The 20,560-nt window shown below is 37.3% G+C and overlaps 2 protein-coding genes across 2 annotated transcripts; both read left to right on the top strand.

Moving 5' to 3' along the window:
- The first annotated feature begins 483 nt into the window (after positions 1-483).
- LOC131937554 (galactoside 2-alpha-L-fucosyltransferase SEC1-like) lies at positions 484-3,197 on the top strand. The gene is made up of 3 exons (XM_059295085.1): positions 484-560; positions 781-1,119; positions 2,567-3,197. The coding sequence occupies exons 1-3, from the start codon at positions 484-486 to the stop codon at positions 3,195-3,197; spliced, it is 1,047 nt and encodes a 348-aa protein (XP_059151068.1).
- A 6,298-nt stretch (positions 3,198-9,495) lies between these two features.
- Positions 9,496-19,882, top strand: LOC131937553 (uncharacterized). The gene is made up of 5 exons (XM_059295084.1): positions 9,496-9,626; positions 11,277-11,408; positions 11,939-12,100; positions 17,722-17,886; positions 18,148-19,882. Exons 1-5 carry the CDS (start codon positions 9,496-9,498, stop codon positions 19,880-19,882), a joined length of 2,325 nt encoding a protein of 774 aa, XP_059151067.1.
- Positions 19,883-20,560: the final 678 nt, after the last annotated feature.

Below are 20,560 nucleotides of genomic sequence, written 5' to 3'. Positions count from 1 at the left end.
TTAAAAAAAATTTCAGTTTTTAAGAAAAATTCAACTGCAATTTTGAGGGAGGTAGTATGCTGAGGTGTGACGTCATTTTAAGGGGGGGGGGGGGGGGGTGGGTCTGGCTTTTTGTGATGATGTGTGACTCGGGGGAGGGGGAGGTAAAAATCGTCAAAAAAGCGTGACGTCATTTATGGATGGCCCCATATATATATATATATATATATATATATATATATATATATATATATATATATATATATATATATATATGTATATGAATATTAATATATATATATATATATATATATATATATATATATATATATATATATATATATATATATATATATATATATATATATATATATATATATATATTATAATTTATATGAATACAATACAAATAGTTCAGTAATATGTACTCATATATACTCATGTGTGAAATATCTGTCTTTTCGCTTCACCAAAATACTTGCAGTTCAACTTGACATCAACATCATGAAAAGCCTTCATATCAAAGCAATAGTCATCATCACATTTTTCATATCTGTGTTCATCTTCTGCAAACATTTCAAGTGAGTAATTTTTATGTTTGTATATACTGTGTTTTAAATTTCAACAGATCAGCTAACTTAAAGGACATATTTAAACTAAACAAAGAAAATTACACAACACATTGAGGTTGAAACAAAAAATGCTTATAGTTTTTTTTTGGATTGATTTTGGTTTTACTTTTGAAATATGTCAAATTTGTCGTTTAAACGTTAACGCTGTATATCTTCGATCTATTTTTAGGGATAACTCAGATAAAGAGACATGTTCTCATATAGCTACGAAGGAATCGCTTACTGCCCGTGGGTCGTTCTCTACAGACGCCAGAGTGACACTGATAAATATATCCAGCACAAACCATCCATTGACGTCCGCTCCTAGTACTCAACCAGCCACGCCAGCGCTGTATGTTCTAGTCACGTCTGGAAACTTCGTCCACAGATTAGGCAACCAGCTGTTTATATGCGCATCCCTGCTAGGTATAGCCAGGAAGCAGAACAGGATCCCGATACTTGAGGACGGAAAGGACTTGGTTAAAGCGTTTGAGATAAACGTTGGTGTAAACAAGATTAAAGCTACTGGGTTAGTGTTTGGTTTATTGATTAAAGCAGTGTTTGGGTTATTGGTTAAAGCGTTTGAGATAAACGTTGGTATACACAAGATTAAAGCTACTGGGTTAGTGTTTGCGTTATTGGTTAAAGCAGTGTTTGGGTTATTGTTTAAAGCGTTTGAGATAAACGTTGGTATAAACAAGATTAAAGCCACTGGGTTAGTGTTTGGTTTATTGGTTAAAGCAGTGTTTGGGTTATTGGTTAAAATGTTTGAGATAAACGTTGGTATAAACAAGATTAAACCCACTGGGTTAGTGTTTGGTTTATTGGTTAAAGCAGTGTTTGGGTTATTGGTTAAAATGTTTGAGATAAACGTTGGTATAAACAAGATTAAAGCCACTGGGTTAGTGTTTGGTTTATTGGTTAAAGCAGTGTTTGGGTTATTGGTTAAAATGTTTGAGATAAACGTTGGTATAAACAAGATTAAAGCCACTTGTATTTAATTTATTTACTCTGGAGCAACGCCCCTATGCAGATGTATGTAACACAAAAATAAGTAATTTCAATAGAATCACTTCTAAATCTAAAGGAAGGTCTTGTCAAAAGGGTAAAAGATACAGCTGCGAACTTGAAAATTTCAAATTCAGATCCAGGTATCGAATATCTAGAAGCATCCATAAGTCCACCCAACTATGATGGGTACCGGGCTCACGTTGGTGGACAATAGGCAGGTATCTATTGTGCTGACCACACTTTCATCCTTTTTGACGAGGTCATTGAAACAGATAAACTTAATTAATCTGACCCATTTGTCTTAGGCACGAACGGGAAAACATTTTTAAATACATTCCCTCTCGTATTAACCATGGTGCAGTTTTGTCAAATATATAAAATGAGCCGACCAGCGACGTAGCATACGCCGCTATTTAGTTGTTTTATTTTCTATTTTTAGTAATTCAGAATGTGTGTATTCGAAACTACTCATTCTGCGACTAAAAATATTTTGCTTTAAGACATTATCAGTAACTCGTGAAAGTCGATTATCTTTCCCTTCCCTCCTACCCACTTGAAACCAGAACTTACTTCCCCTAAGTTTCAAATCGTTTAAAAACTAAATTATCTGCCCCTAATAGCCGTCACTAATTCGATCCGGTTCCCCACGTAGAGAATTATATATATATAGATAGATAGATAGATAGATAGATAGATAATACAGTAGATCACGAACTATTTAGAAGCCTAAAATTGAGTTAAAAGAGAAAAAAATGTGTCTAAGTTAATCATAAAACATCACAGTAGTAGAAGCTACGCAGTGCAACATCAGTTTTGTATTATATTGTTCAATACAACCCCATACCCCCATACCCCCATACCCGATGATATTAACTATCAGAAAACATTGAGGCTTCAGAATCAGTTCTAAAACATACGTTCTTTAGAAAAATATTTTCTTACTTGCGTTACAATTCTATTTTCAGCTGGGACGACATTCACCAGCGAATGGTCGGTATCTACGAACCAAAGTTCATGAACCTCCCACAGAAGAACGTCACGGTGTCCGGCTCTCTCCAGTCATGGCGGTTTTTCTCTCACATCCAGGACGAGATAAGACGAGAGTTTACATTTCGTCCAATCATCCAACAGAAGACAACACGGTTTTACAACAGTTTACGCGAGAACTACACTGACACCGTGTTCATTGGCGTTCATGTAAGGCGGGCGGACTTTTTAACACCGGACAATTTAAAACTTGGGTTCCAGTCTCCGGATGTCGCGTATTTCACAAAAGCGTTTAACTATATGAGGAGCATAGTATCCAACAACACCTTGTTTATAGTGGCCAGCGACGACTTGGAGTGGTGTAGGGTTAACCTCAACCACACTGACGTCAAACTGTTGGAGCCGGACTCACCAGAAAACCACATGAGTATTTTGTCCAGCAGCGATCACGTGATAATCACCGGCGGCTCGTTCGGATGGTGGTCTGCATGGTTGGCTAGAGGCCTCAAGATCTATTTTAAGGGATTTCCTAATCCGGGTACGAAACTTGCTAAGGAATTTAATCTCAGAGATTACTACCCGCCTGGGTGGATAGGTTTAGACAACTAGAGAGAGGTCAAAGGTCGTGGATAGGTTTAGACAACTAGAGAAAGGTCAAAGGTCGTGGATAGGTTTAGACAACTAGAGATAGGTCCAAGGTCGTGGATAGGTTTAGACAACTAGAGAAAGGTCAAAGGTCGTGGATAGGTTTAGACAACTAGAGATAGGTCAAATGTCGTGGGTAGGTTTAGACAACTAGAGATAGGTCAAAGGTCGTGGATAGGTTTAGACAACTAGAGATAGGTCAAAGGTCGTGGATAGGTTTAGACAACTAGAGATAGGTCAAAGGTCGTGGATAGGTTTAGACAACTAGAGAAAGGTCAAAGGTCATTGATTGGATTAGCCCTAACGCTTTGTGTTTGTTACAATTTGCCCAAGTCTAATATCAGAATTACAGTAGAAACTAGGCTGCTAAATTAAAAACTATTTTGAAAGGAAGCTACATTAAAAATATATATATTTCGTATTTGAATACTAAAACGTAAAAAAACTTAAACTCTCAGTTTATTTTTCTCTCGTTTAAAAAAAAACCCATCAGATATGCAATTTACAGCCTCAATTTGCCTTGCCTGTTCGCTTTAGCATTTTTGTTTTCTGCATGAGGAGTAATTTAAGTCTGAATGTAATTTATAGTTAGTGTGATCATAGCAATATGTTATAAAAAAGTTAATATGTAATACCCGATTTTATGTTAAACGATTTTTTGGAAATGTAATTCTTAATTTAATATTTTTGGCTACGTCACATAATTTTTATCGCAGCGAAAATAAAATAAGATTGGTTTATTTTTGTGAATTGTGCACCTAGATAAATGTTGGGTTATGAAATCGTGTAGGGCGTGAAAACAGGGTGCCTTCCCTTAAAGGCAGGGACAATATTTGAAAAAAAAAACAAAAAAAAAAAACAGCAGTACAATTGAACACACTGTCTAGTGGAGCTGAAAGCTAGTTACACGCCATAAAAGCAGTGAATGTAAGAGGAATAGTGGGGGCGCGGGAGGGGGACGGGGAGAGGTGACGACGACAAAACATTTTAGTATTTATTTTCGTTTAATAGCAAAGTTCCATTTTAATCCTGACTGTTCATGGGGGAAGTAAAGTAGAGTTCAGCTGTTTCTGTGACCGCGGAATATGAAGGGATAGTGTGGTCAGAATTATATCCAACCGCCTTTACGTCTCAAGGACGTTCTAGTGACCTAAACCCGACTTAGAACTCGAGACTTTCGGGTCAGAAATCTAGCGCTCGACCGCTAAACCATTCCGTTCGACGTTGGTTTAATATTTATGTATTGTGTTATAAACGGGTTGAAAATATTTTGATGTTGTACAAATGAGGACCAATCAAAAATCAAATTCTTATCGGTAGTGCATACGAATAACAAATATAAAGATTTTTCGTTGATACATCCTACTTACTTGTGCTATTGTTGGTCTAAAGTTATTTTAAGTTTTGAGGGAATGTATAAGAATTCAGGAGATATGGATTTTTAAAATTATTGGTAAATATTTTTGTACTAACCTTGACAGTGTGTTATCGTTTCCAATGTTGCCTGCCTGCTTATATATATATATATATATATATATATATATATATATATATATATATATATATATATATGTATATATATACATATATATGCATATATGGTGTGTGTGCGTGTGTTTATTCATTATTCGTTCTAACAAATGTTGTTTTTCAAATACTACCTAGATGTGTTTTATTGTTGTTTCTGTTGCTCTCTTTTGTGTGATATAATTAACTATCGCTTCACTTATATAAATACACCACGAAAATGCTTACATTGTGTCTGTTTTTTTAAATAATTTTCAATTATTCTCCTTGCTTTGTAGGCTTTTTCCTTTTATAACGTAATCCCACTTTTTATATTCAATGAGTTTCTTTCTTTCCTGTGTTATTGTTATTTTGCTGTCATATAACTGAAGACAACTGTAGTCCCTATATAGTTTTATCATGTGTTTATTTCCGCCACAAAGAATGGCATGTTGTTAGTCCGGCGTTTAGCTGGAATATGTTTATGTTGTGTGGGCTTCTCAGTTACAAGTAGTAGTCTTGATCTCTCACTAACAATGCACGTTATCATTTCAATTATTGCAGTGTATTTTATATGGATGTTATAAATGTCTTATATACTATTGGATCTTATTATTTTTGAATTTCATTTATGAAATAAAGGGGAATAACCCAGTACGTATTAAATGACCATCAAACACTTGGCACTAATACAAATCATCTGACTATAAAAAAAAGATCACCTGGCTATGATAAAAATCACCTGAATATGACAAATATCACCTATGACAAAGATCATGTGACTATGACAAAGATCACCTATTACAAAGATCACCTGGCTATGACAAAGATCACCTGGCTATGATAAAGGTCACCTGAGTATGACAAAGATCACCTATTACAAAGATCACCTGATTATGACAAAGATCAACTGACTATGACAAAGATAATCTATGACAAAGATCAACTATGACAATGATCACCTGGCTATAACGAAGATCACCTTTGACAAAGATCACCTGACTATCATAAATATCACCTATGACAAATTTCACCTATGACAAAGATCACCCGGCTATGGCAAAGATCACCTGGCTATGACAAAGATCACCTATGACAAAGATCAACTATGACAAAGATCATCTAGCTATGACGAAGATCATCTGGCTATGTATACATATCACCTTAGTGTTGCAATCTCACTTTTTACAGTGAACGATAAACACCTCACAGCTATTCTGTTTAGAAAAGTTGGTTTTTCTTTTTAAAATAATCTGGTTTCGAACTCGGAACTTCTCCATTTAGCAGCCATGGATTCTAACGACGTGACCACGATGATCACTAACATATTTTATAAATCATCGTTGCTCAGGTTTCCTACACTAAAAAGTAAAAGGTGATTTGAAAAAAAAAATAGAAGCGACAGTTTTGATGACCAAGCTTCTTTCATACGAATGTATTGTTTTCAATGTAAGTAACCCAAGACTCAGTACACCGATTATTGATTGTCACAATAGAGCCACATATACAAGGAGATTAAAGCAGATTAATTTAACATTCACTTGTATTAAATGTTAAGCCAACGATTACCAGTGCGTTATCGAAAGATTTGTCAAGACGGGGACTTGAAACAGCGAATCGATCTACAACACACAGTGTCGCTACCTACAACACACAGTGACTCGATATACAACACATAGTGACTCGATATTCAACATACTGTGACTCCACCAACAACACACAGTGGCTCCACCAACAACACACAGTGATTCTACCTACAACACATAGTGGCTCCACATACAACACATAGTGGCTCCACATACAACAAACAGTGACATTGTAACAACACGGTGTTACACATACAGCAAAAAGTTTTTTTATGTGTAGGTGAGAAAAAGATTGTCAGCTTGTGTAAACATGTGGGCAAAACGTGTGCCTAGCCTGCTACCTAATCATTTACTGACTTTTTTATCCACCCAAACGCTCTATTAATCCCTCCCTCCCTCCCTCCCTCCCTCCCTACTCCCTCCCTCCCTCCCTCCCTCCCTCCCTCCCTCCCTCCCTCCCTCCCTCCCTCCCTCCCTCCCTCCCTCCATCCCTCCCTCCATCCCTCCATCCATCCCTCCATCCATCCCTCCATCCATCCATCCCTCCCTCCCTCCATTCCTCCCTCCATCCATCCCTCCATCCATCCATCCATCCATCCATCCATCCATCCATCCATCCATCCATCCATCCATCCATCCATCCATCCATCCATCCATCCATCCATCCATCCATCCATCCATCCATCCATCCATCCATCCATCCATCCATCCATCCATCCATCCATCCATCCATCCATCCATCCATCCATCCATCCATCCATCCATCCATCCATCCATCCATCCATCCATCCATCCATCCGTCCATCCATCCATCCATCCGTCCATCCATCCATCCATCCATCCATCCATCCATCCGTCCATCCATCCATCCATCCGTCCATCCATCCATCCATCCATCCATCCATCCATCCATCCATCCATCCATCCATCCATCCATCCATCCATCCATCCATCCATCCATCCATCCATCCATCCGTCCATCCGTCCATCCGTCCATCCGTCCATCCGTCCATCCATCCATCCTCCGTCCGTCCGTCCGTCCGTCCGTCCGTCCGTCCGTCCATTTATCCATCCATCTATCCATCCATTCGTCCATCTGTCTACCCTTCTACCCATCCATCCGTACATCCATCCATCCACCAATTCGTCCGTCCACCCGTTCTTGTACGTTATTTCGTTGCCGCTGTTTATTCTGTTTATTCTGTTTTTAATTTTTCCATTTCGTAACAATTTACCAAATGTTGCCTTAGTTTTAACGTTATATTCCGTAGACATAAACTTGTAACAGATAAACAACAAAGGCAAGCTGTTATAGCTTCATCGTTAATAATCAATTAGAATGTCATCAGTTCTAAATACAGTAATCCCTCGCTACTTGACGGTTTATTTTTCCTGGCCTTAGTACATCGCGGATTGTTCAAATCAACAAAATTAAGGAACAGTTTTGTGAAAGTAGTCCTCATGCTAACAGAAGACAAGGAGTGCCCACACAATCCCAAATCCAGAAAGCTCTTATTAATCGGTGTAGTAAATGATCTTCGTCTTTTTCACCTCAATGGTACTGCATAGCAGAGGCGTAGCTACCCTTCCCGGCGCCCGATTTGCACCCCCCCCTCAAGATTTCGATTTGCACCCCCTACCCTCAAACTTTCGATTTGCACCCCCCCCCCCCCTTTTAATTTATTTTTCCAACCCATTTTGGCGCCCCCTAAGGTCGGCGCCCGGTGACATATGTCCCCCCCCCCCCGCTACGCTACTGCTGCATAGGTTTTTCATCGATATTTATAAAAAAAAAACAAAGCGGAGAGAACTCGTGTCAACCTGTTTGAAGTTTCTGTAACAAAACGTTGTTAATTTCTCGATTTCTATTAGACAACATATGGACACTCTCCATCGCAAAATAACAATCTGTTACAACACTTGGTAAATATTTATAAAATATCTTAGATTATAAATCATATTTTCTAAATGATCCTCGGTGAGTCTATATTACATAATACAATGAACGAACCTTTTGCTCTCACTACCACAGCGCATGCTACGTTGTAGTAGAATATTTACAAGAGACATATACCCACTCATAATACATAGCTAATTTACTCCCAAACCTAAAACACACACACGTTCGCGCGCGCGCGCAAACACGCACATACACACACATAATTTTACAAAACTTCACTCCGCTTGAGTTTAGATCACGAAATATTTTGTTTTATTTGTTTAATCTACATGCACTTTGAGAAATGAACATAAAGCGTTATTAACATTTAGAAATAAATTGTGTTTTGAGAAAAGTTATGGTATAATGCTCATTAATACAACACCAACTAATTAAACATAAGACTTAAAACAAAGGATATCACTGCGATTTAAAACATGACAATATCAAATTACTTTCCTTGTATATAAGACAATTGATGCAATTGATTTAAATACAGTATACTCTACAATAAAACTTGTATTGGATTAGTAAGTTTTTCCCAAACAAGAACATAAATCATAAATCGATTAGGTATTGATTAAAACATTTCGCTTGGTGTTGTTTGTCAGCTTCATCACAAAGACACTTTCAGTCTTTAAAGTAACAGACTAAGACGAATCGTCAACAACGTTGATATCACGTTGTATCGCAAATAAACTGAGTGAGTACACTTTAGTATAATTTTAGATATATACCTAGTTCTTTTATTATTATATTTAAATAACTTTAAACATAAAAAGAAAGGGATTTGCTGTTTTCTTTATGAATAAAACTGAATTTGTTGTTTACCTCTACCAATAACTGATTCCAATACTAATACCAACACCAACACCATCATCAAAACCAACACTAACATCAGCACCAAGAGCAATAGCAAAATAAACACCAACACCGACACCGACACCGATACAAATACCAGTACCAACAACAACACCAACAATACCAATACACATATCCTTACCCATACGCACAACTATTAACATCTAAACAAAACATTTACCAGTATGGCTTTAAGCTCAAACCTTTGATTTTAAGAACAAAATTATTTGCTTTTATATTAAAGTACAGAATATATTTAACAGAAATTGCCAGGCCATTTATGTCTGATTAATTTCGACTTTAATTTTCTATCACCAGTCTGAAGTAGATGAACGGTTGTTCGTGCTATTTTAAAATGGGTCGCATTACAATGTTAAAGCTCATCAGATGGCTAATGCTATGGATACTGACGTCTTCTCTGTTGGTTGTTCTTGTGTTTGTTAACCAACGTAACACCACACATCATTCGCCACCTTTCAAAACCTTCAGCGGCATCAAGAGGTAACAACTTTTTTCTTTGGCTTAAAGCAACGTTTCTTTAAGTAACTTCTTCTTGCTTGAAATAAAAAGTGGACCACGCTAGGTAGTGTGTCAGTCCTTCATTCCGTCATCGGTGTAGCAACTTTGATTTCGTTTTTAAAGCTGGAAGAATATGTAGTGTTTAAAAAACATGAATAAAATATTGCTTACGCTCACATAGCTAAAAATGTTCAGCTATTCAATGTCAAAATTGTTTTCTCTTAGACTTGTGGATGAAAAGGGGAAATTATTAATGATAGTAGAGTAAATTCAATTAATTACATTTCTAAAGGTAAGGGAGGTAATTTAAAGGAAGGGAGGGGACGACTACTCCGCGTGTTTTGAGGTGTATGCGTGCAGTGAAATAAGCTGTGGTGTACTGGGAATAGTTTGGGATAAGACAGTAATTGAGTGGGGATCATGCGATACGTGGTGTGAGGTGTGGGTTGTGCTATGTGAAGTAGTGAAGGTGGGACGTGGACGGTGGGTTTTAATGTATTGAATGTAGTGTTTTTTGCGAGGTGGGGGTATGCGATGATGTGGTTAAAGTTGTTGGGTGGCGTTTGGAGCGAATGTTGACGTCTAGACAGTGGTAGTGTGGGGTTAATTTTGGGGTGAGGTGAGAGGTGTATGGGTTGAGGTGTGGAGCGAAGAGGGTTTTGATCAACTCCGTGTGTTGTGTTTTGAATGCGTGTGGTGAATCATGTGTATGAGTGATTGGGTGTGTGAGTTTTGCTATATGGTGTCTCGGGACGTGTTGTGTTGGTAAGGGAAGGGCGTAAGTTGGCGTGCAGGACGGGGTGGTGTGGTGTTTGGTTTGTGGTGCGTGATGTCTTGGGGGGTGAAGTGCGTTGGTTTGTTTCACTTATTTATTTTCAATATCTTATTTTGTGAAATTTATATATATTATTTCAAGAAAATTTTTAAATCCTCCAAAACGTTTATTGTAAAGTTCCACACCGTAGGGAAGCACGTGTATCCTGCTCGTCTATAATATAAGCCAATAGGTAGTGTGTCATTCCATCCGTAAACATTATAACAATGTTGTCTTCGCTTTTTAATCGCTAAAGTAGCTTTTACTTATACAATACTTTGTAAGTACTTCATTCTACTCCTATGCGTGCACCGCATCGTCTTACTACAAGTGATTGGAAAAAAGTGTATTTTGTTCTGCCTAAGTTTATTTTAGTTGCAGCAAAGTTTCCATCAACTCGCATATTGGACACAAGAACATAAAGAAAATATTGAATAGATCCACATTGTTAAATACTTTAAAACTATTCAATGTCAGAATTATTTTCACTTTGATGAAACAAAAGTAATACATATTTATAATGGTGGAGTGGAAACGATCAATTAATTAAATGTTTAAAAATCTCTTTGATACTTACTATGTTATTTAAGCTTTTTCTTTTCTTTTCTTGTTGTTTTAAGGGCCGTAATTTATTGATATTAAAGGTTTAATACTGTTTACGATTTTTTGTTAAGTGGGTACGGAGCATTGTGTTAAATAATAGTGTGTTCTAAAGATCAAAACGAATTTGTTTTTAACTAGTTGTTTCGAGTTTTGTGTAATAAATAATTTTCTCGAAATATTTAATAATGAACTACTATATTTCCCGTATTTAACAGATCATTGCAGCATGACAAGTGGATAGTCGTGACGTCAATAGCGAGCCCTACAGAGCAGGTCAAGTACCTGGCCATGTTGAAAGACTGGCGTTTGGTTGTTGTTGGGGATCGGAAGTCTCCAGCGACGTGGAGGTGAGAGATCACATTGTCTAAAGTTTCAAAAGTTTTCAATGGGTAGAAATCACGAAGTTTTTTAAGCGCACAGTCGCGTTCGGCTCGGTGTGGTTGTGACGTAACATTACACACATTGATCCCAACAGACGGCTAAAAATTATTGGAAAAATACAAATACATGAAAAAAAATAACTTAACTTAATTAATTTTTTTAAAATAAAAAAACGTTTTAATAACAAAATTTTAAATACGTATGCATTAAAAACGAGAAAACCATATTTTGTTTTTAAATATATTATAAACACAAGTATTTAAATAACTCTAAAGAAAATCGTGGGTCAGTATGTTAGCTGTTGAATTCCTTTACTAAAATCTGAGAAGCAGATAAACATAAATAGTGGTGCATTACAATATATTTAAAGAAAATCATTTATTTTCTACTTTTTAATAAACGCTTATTTCATGTTTTACTTCTTCATGAAACTACAATGAACTTTGCATTCACCATATGTTGATATGTTATGTCTCATTCCCGCCTACTCTTGCAGTTTACCAGGCTGCGATTATCTCAGTGTTGAGACTCAGAAACAGCTGGGATATGACGTAATAGATCACTTACCTTATGGAAGCTACGCTAGAAAAAACATTGGTTACCTGTTCGCAATACAGAATGGAGCTAAGGTCATTTACGAAACTGATGATGACAACAGGTTAACTACTCCTACTTTTAGATAATTTAGCGATCATTTTGTTCTGTATATATTTCATATTTTTTTTAATATCTTAAACTAGCTCTCCCGGCCAGGCCTTGCACTGGCCTCTGTGAAAAACCGGATATTTCCCCATGTATTTACCCCCCGGAGAAATTACCCCACTGTCAATTACCCCCCCCCCCCCTGTCAATTACCCTCCTCGGGAAATTATCCCCCCCCCTCTCAAGTTAGAATCCTAACTCAAACAAGATTTCTATACCTATATACTACTTTAATCCAAACCTTAAGAAAAAGACCAAAACCTAAGCATCCACCTTAGCCTAAAACTTCACACAAAACCAAAACCAACGCTAGACACAACCCTAACCCTAACCCTAACACTAGCTCTAACCCTAACCCTAACCCTAGCCCTAGTCCTAACCCTAACCCTAACCCTAACCCTAACCCTAACCCTAACCCTAACCCTAACCCTAACCCTAACCCTAACCCTAACCCTAACCCTAACCCTAACCCTAACCCTAACCCTAACCCTAACCCTAACCCTAACCCTAACCCTAACCCTAACCCTAACCCTAACCCTAATCCTAACCCTAACCCTAACCCTAACCCTAACCCTAACCCTAACCTTAACCTTAACCCTAGCCCTAGCCCTAGCCCTAACCCTAACCCTAACCCTAACCCTAACCCTAAACATAAACCTAGCCCTAGCCCTAGCCCTAGCCCTAGCCCTAGCCCTAGCCCTAGCCCTAGCCCTAGCCCTAGCCCTAGCCCTAGCCCTAGCCCTAGCCCTAGCCCTAGCCCTAGCCCTAACCCTAACCCTAACCCTAACCCTAACCCAGTGGCGTGTGTTTTAACATTACACTGTCCGTATGGCAAAACTTATATAGAAACAGCGGGCATCAGTGAAGGGTAGTCCTACGGAAGTCAATGATATTCCATTAATAAATGTGTGTCATATTTATTTAGTATAGTGTAGGGGCATCGTTTAGAGTACTTGTGACCAAGTTATTCCCATGCACTGTAAGGGCATCTTTAAATTAATATGCGCGTATTCGTTATACTCATTTTCAAGGACATCCGTCGAGTAATTAAATCATATTTATTTGTATACACTGTAGGGGCATCTTTAAAGTAATTATTCGTATATTCATTATAATATATTTTATGAGCATTTACTAATATGCCCACTTCACTTTATAATACATTTTAAAGGCATCCATACAGTAAGTATGCCCATCTTCATTTTATATATTGTAGGGGCATCTTGAAAGTAATTAAGCTTATATTCATGTATTACACTCGAAGGACATGCAACAGTAATTACACCAATCATCGTTGTTAACATTTGGGGCATCTCTAAAGCTATTTTTTAATGTACTTCCTCATTATTATCCATTTTAAGGGCATCCAAAGGGTAATTATGCCCATATTATTATTATAAATTTTTGGGGCATCTTTGGTGAAATATATGGCCATTTGCAGTGTAATAACTTTTTTTTTGTTAAATTGTATGGGCAGCATTCAGTGGCGTAGCTAGGATTTTCGGTCCCCTATGCAAAAATTAACAATGTTAATGTTAGTCGCCCGTCCTCCCCCACACTGAATGCCACTGCCTGTACACTAAGAAAGGACTTGGGGCCTTTTTTAAATTAAATTATTTCTACAGTAGAAAAAAAAACTTGATTTAATTAATTTTAAAAAAATTATTTATATAAAATAAATATCAAAATTCCAATGTAAAAGTTTTAACTTTTTAAAAGAAGGAAAATGGCCCCTATTTGCCTTGGGCCCCTATGCCTTGCTTACTCTAGCTTTACGGTAGCTAAGCCACTGGCAGCCATTAGTATATTTTTGTTTCATGCATTATATAAGCATACTTAAGAATAAGAATGCCCATATAATGTTTTTGATACACATTAGCGTCAATCTTAAGAATACGAATCAACATATTGTTTTCGATACATTGTAATGATATCATTCAGAATAATTGCGCCCATATTGATTTTTACAAATAGGAGGAGCATGCTTTAAGTAGTGTTAAAGTTAAAGTTTTTAACTCTGAGTAGAGCTTTCTTTAAAGTAATTGGGAGCACATGCAGAGCCAGTTTTATTTCAGTTAATAGTAGAGCTATCTATAGAGTTATTGAGCCCATAATGATGTAATGAAATGTGGGGATGCGGTGTGGGTTTTTAGGCTATGGAAGCCGTTAGTGGATTATCCCCCACCTGAACTAGACAGACGTACTTGGGTGTTAAATTTGTGAAAACGCGTCCAAGCCTAGGGAGGGTCTGACATAGCATAGTGGATTTTTAAACACAGTCCGATGTAGAAATGTTTTTTTAAGCTGGCAGCTTTAGGGGTCATCCATTTATGACGTCCACACGGGGGGGGGGGGGGGGGGGGGGTCCGAAAAAAATTGACTTTTGTGGACGCGTGTGGACAGGGGGAGGGGGGGTTGGCCCAATGTGGACGTCCACACATTAAATCTAACATTATTTTTGGTAGTGTGAAAAAAAAATATTTCCTAGCGAAGCTAAAGTTCAACTATCCTATCTCTCTGGCCCTTTAACCACCCAGCTTGGGTCTATGCCCTGGCCTAACCTGGAATACAATAAGATATCCAATTACAAGTGTCCCCACATTTGCATCCCAGGTCAAATACCAGGCGACCACTTCTCTAGGTAGGCGGGGTCATCCCAGTTCAGTTGTGAGACGGGAGAGGGGTGGAGGGGGGGGGGGGGACACGAAGGACAATAAAACACATTTGTACCAGTATTTGTAATACTATATACACTCAGAGTATATACACACTTAATGCAGTAGCTTGAGTAATAGTGGAAGAAGATTATGCAAAAACTTATAGTCAGTGTGGACGTCCACGGGATGGGGGGGGGGGGGGGGGGGGGGGTCCGTCAAAAGTGGAAGTTTGTGGACAGGGAAGAGGGGGGGGGGGGTCCAAAATCCCAAAAATGTGTGGACGTCATAAATGGATGACCCCTTAGCCAACCAAGGTACACTTCTGTTATATTCAAGGTTAAGATAGTTTGAGAGTATCTAGCTAGCATCACCCATCTCTTTAAAGAGTTGACGTTTTGACCAAGTGGTTTAGAGAGAAAAATCTGAAACATCTCTAGTTCAATGCACACTCTCACCTGTATTAGTTACACTATAGGAATTCCTAAACAGGCCAAGAGAGAAACATCCCATTAATAAAGGCGTATCTGACGCCCTAATTGTAGACACGGACAGCGTTTTTGTCCCTGCGGTCCCGGGTGGTAATACAATACCGGATGAGACTCTTTTGTAGTGCATCACAGCCCCCCCCCTCCCCACCACGACCCGTCCCGCAATTGTCTTCCCCCCCCCCCCTTCTCCCAAGTTCCAACCATTCATTCCATTTGGATTTAGCTGGCTGTAGTCAACGTTTTCATCTCAATTAAGATAAGTACATTTTTTTAAATAAATGATATATATATATATATATATATATATATATATATATATATATATATATATATATATATATATTTATGGGGGCATCTTCCGCTTGATTTTGCCCCGGGCATCTACATAGGTCTGCACGCCACTGCCCTAACCCTGTCCGGGGGGGGGGGGGGTAATTTCCTACTGGGCCGGGGGGGGGGGGTTAATTGATAGGGGGGGGGTAATTACTCTGGGGGGTAATGTCGGGGGGGGGGGGAATGTACGGGGGTAATTGACAGGTTGGAAATGCCCTGTTCCCCTGTAAAGGACCATGACATGTGTGTTTAATAATCAGAATATACCCGGCATTGCCCACCCTAACCACAACCTTCCAAAACAACAACACAAAAAAATCGCAAACATAACACAAATACAAACACAAACGCAATACCAAACACAAACGCAAACATAAACACAAACAAAACACAAACATAAACGCAAACAAAATAAGCAAACGAAAACAACCCAAATCCATACGCAAACACAAACCCAAACACAAACGTAAACCCAACCCAAACACAAATAAACACAAACGCAAACGTAAACGCTAAGTGCTCTTAGTCTAGCCCGGGGCGCCAAATTGCACCAGGCGGGACCGTCTGTTTCAGCTTAGTAAACAACTATAGTAACTCAACTTATTCATAGCCTTTTGCACTCACTTAAACAAGCGTAGGCGCCACAACGAACACGGGAAGGCCCGGGCCACCAAAAAAAGCACCCTGTCGGGGCGCCGGAGGACGCCCGGATTTGATTCACTTAAAGACTATAGTAATCTTTCTTATCCATAGTCTATCGCACTGTTTAAAAAGAAGTTATGCACTATAGCGCTTACAGGATAGCCCAGGGCGCCAAATCGAACCCTGCCGGGACACCGGCGGACGCGTCTGTTTTAATTTAGTGAACAATTATATTAACCCAAGCTTATCCGCAAACGGAAAGAGGTAAACAGTGAGGACATTTAAGAGCTGGCTTCTTAACTGTTATTGAGTTAAAAAAATAATTAGTAAACAGTACGCTCAGTGTATAAAATAAATAAAAGGCAGTATTTAAAATACTTGATCAATTCCCGCTAATTCTGTTATTATTTTTTCCCAACACCGAAACAAAGTAATAAAAAGTTATTCCCCCCCCCCAGATGTAGTGGTTTTTAAAGGGAAGTAATTGTGTTTTCCTATTTTATGAAGGGAAATAATAAGAGCTAAAGGTTTAAAAATGTAAATAATTTTCAGAAACAATTAGAATTTTTGTGAACGATGATGCATTTTTTAAAATTTTATTTGACTGACAAGCCGACAATTATTACTATAAGTTTGAAAGATGAAAATTGTTTTACAGCTCCTTCAATATTAATAAAAAAAAGATGATTTCTCTAACAAAAGAATAAAAAATAGATGACCTTACTGCGTTTAAGTGTATCTAGTTCTGTTTGAATTATACATTTTCTGTGCATACGTGGAATATTGATTTCACTACCTATTTTGACCGTGAATTTTGTTATAGTTTACTTAAATATTTCTAACTGTTAACTGCGTTTACTTTTGGAATTTTTGTGTGTAGTATTCGGTCGTGTCTTTAATCGCTGCGCTGTATCTGAATTTTGTTTAGTAGTGTTATGTTATAAAAGTATGATTATGTAAGATTTGTATTGGGTAGACTGTTATTCTAACGAGTTGTTTTTCATATTAGTTTCTTTTTAGATGAAGCTTAGTTTGAGGTTCATGTTTCAATTAATAATAAGATTCCTGTTAGCTTTTTAAAAGTATGTTGCTTTTAGATTGTAGTTAATTTAAATTAAAAATAAAATACTAAAATATCACACTTGAGAACTTTTTAAATTATTAGTATTTAAATGCACAAAGCAACGCAATATGTAATGAAAATAATGTGAATTTGAGTATTTGTTAAAGTTGTTTTTAGTCAGCATAGGTCGTTAGTGACAGCAGAAAAAGATCATTCAACCACAGCTGTAGAATTGTTTAAAGTTAAACAAAAGCAAATAAGTCCGATATTGACATTTTGAAATTTCATTTAAAAAATTTTCTATATGTTTTTAAAAGACTAATATTTTAGAATTCTTTTTGTTTTTATTTCAATACAAAATGACAGTATCAATTATTTGAAACTACTTTTCCAGGCCAAACGATAATTTGAAAGATTTTATTCTAACGCCCACTACACCCGGACTGATGTTTGTTGGAAACAACGTCTTTAACCCCTACCTTCACTTTGGGCAGTCAACGCTGTGGCCCAGAGGTTTCCCACTTTCTTACATTGGCAAAAAACAACAAAGATTGTACAAGTAAGAAAAACAGTATAAAATGTTATTAAAAAGTGCTTCTAACTTCACTAAGTGAGAATAATTATAAGCACGTTCGGGGTTCTGCTGCAAACACTTGGTCTGAACATAATTGCTATTAATAATACAAACCTAATTATTTCTTATTGGCAATATTATATCTTCCATGTTTAAAATATATGTATAATCATGTATGAATAATGTAATTTTTCTGTAATGAGATTTAACTTGAAAATAGTTATACTTTTCTCATTCCAACTTTAGAGTCAGCAGCAACTGGAATACACCCACAATTCAACAAGGCTTAGTTAATGGCGATCCGGATATGGATGCTATTTTTAGACTGTCCAGGAAATCAGAATCTACTCCTTTAAATGTGACCTTTGACCCATTAGCTCCCCCTGCTATATTACCTGAGGGTGTATTCAGCCCTTTTAACTCACAGAACACCTTGTTTCATCAAGCAGCTTTTTGGGCACTTTTTATTCCAACAACAACGACATTCCGCATGTGCGACATCTGGAGAGGATATTGGGCACAAAGACTTATGTGGGAGATTGGAGGAACACTTGGCTTTTTCCCTGCTAACGCCTACCAGGTACGGAATTCACATTCTTATATCGAAGATGCCAAGCTGGAGAAAGACATGTATTTCCAAACTGAAGAACTTATCGAATTCCTGAGAAATTGGAAATGCGAGGAAAACATGAGATTCTTTCAATGTGTTATCAAACTAACGACGGACATGGCAGATCAGAAGTATTGGCAACACGAGGATGTCAAGTCGGTCAGGCTGTGGTTAAATGATCTGAATAAGCTTGGATACCAAGAGCCGCAGAGGATCCAGTTTCGTGAGATTATATTAAATACAGAAGACAATGATTTACATGGAAAAATCCTTGTTGATAACTTCGCTACTGGTCTTGTATATAAGAATATATCCTCACTCAACAATGTATGGTATTCATCAGTAGAGCAGGAGGAGCCTTCTTTAAGTCAAGTACCGAGCAACAAAAAAAGTGAACACACACATGTAGATAAAATGGTTTCAATGTGTGATAATTTGAAGTATATTTCTTTAAGCAAAATTTATGATAGACAATTGAAGAACACGAGCGCATTTTCAGAAACTCTGCTAATAGTGGTTTTTAATTTCCCATTCTACAAGAATATACGATACTTAGATGCTATCCACAATCAGGTTTTTAAGTACATAGTCTACTGTGGTGAGAACATCCATTTATTTCTACAGGAAACCGGTGATCTGGGTAAAACGTTAACTTTTATTGAGGTGTTTGTTGACACAGGTATGTACGGCTACATGTGTGCGGTCAAAGCTATGGAGATGGGATACAGAGTTAGCGGCTTTTTAGTAGTTGGTGATGACGTTCTATTTAAGCCTTGGGTATTGATGAATATGAACAAAAGTCAAGCGGGTATAACACATCGTAATATATTGTACATAAATACATCAGAAACTACAAATGCGTGGCAATGGTGGGGTAGAAAAGTTGGTAGACAGGCGTACTTGCAAACTATACAAGATTTGCATAATAATCAAGATGTTCCTTTAGGGGTTAAGGACATCAGAAGCTTTTTAAATACGTTATACACACAAACAAGATCAAAAGAGCTTGTTCCAAAAGGTTACAGTGACTTCTATTACATTCCCAAAACACTGCAGCGTTCTGCTATTTGGTACTTGACGAAGTTTTATTCCAACAAGCTGTTTTTAGAGATTGCGGTGCCTGTCATGTTTTGTGGGCTGGAGCACAGGGAGAGGCTACAATGGTTTCGTGGCGCAAGTGGCAATCATGTAAAGGAAGATTTGAAACAATTTTATTTAACGTCCTATTCATTTACTCACCCGGCCAAGCTGACCTATCCAGAGACCGTGGCCGTGTATTGCAATCATTATTTTCCTGACCTGCTGAAGAAATTTTTTAAAGTTGAAATAGAACAGCAACATAGAAAAAAACTGAACAAGAAACACAAATGACAAATGTGGTATTAAATGATTTGTTCAAATGTCACTGGAATTAATTAATGAAAAATTGCTAAGTCTGCGTAGATGAATCCATGAAGGGATATCTAAGGACAAATAATATGAGATAAAATATCCCATATATACCACGAACAAATGATCTCAAGGACAAAGGAATACTTGGACAAAAAAAATCAGGACAAAATATATCAGGACAAATAATCTCATGGATAAAATATCTCAGACATAATATCTCACGGTAAAATATCTATAGCAGTGGTTCCCAACCTTTTTCGAGTGGCGACCCCCTTTTATAAAAATTAAGTGACCCGCGACCCCCATAGAATTAAAATGCCGAAATTAGTATGGAAATTAATAAGCACTAAAATAACATTTTCTAGTAGACTTTCAATATGAACTACTCTTGATAACTGTTTTAATACCATGAGTAAAATTGCATACTATTCACTAAACATTCGTGGTTTATTTTTTTTAAAGCATTTTTTTAACCCCAACCTATGTCATTATAATTATCTTAATTTTGTTTTTAATCGAAAAATAGTGTTGAAAATCTATTCTCGAAAAGTCAATCAATTTTACGTTTGGGTATAAATGGTGAATACTACACTAAAATTGAGTGTGCAGTTTTTTATCTTACGCGGAATCATTCTACAAATCAAAGTATTCATCTTG

The sequence above is a fragment of the Physella acuta genome, unplaced genomic scaffold (assembly GCF_028476545.2).
Source record: "Physella acuta isolate Inbredline_101_S28 unplaced genomic scaffold, ASM2847654v3 ptg000213l, whole genome shotgun sequence".
NCBI lineage: Eukaryota > Metazoa > Mollusca > Gastropoda > Physidae > Physella > Physella acuta.
Note: the sequence above shows the minus strand (reverse complement) of the source record. Positions and strands in the feature narration are given on the sequence as shown.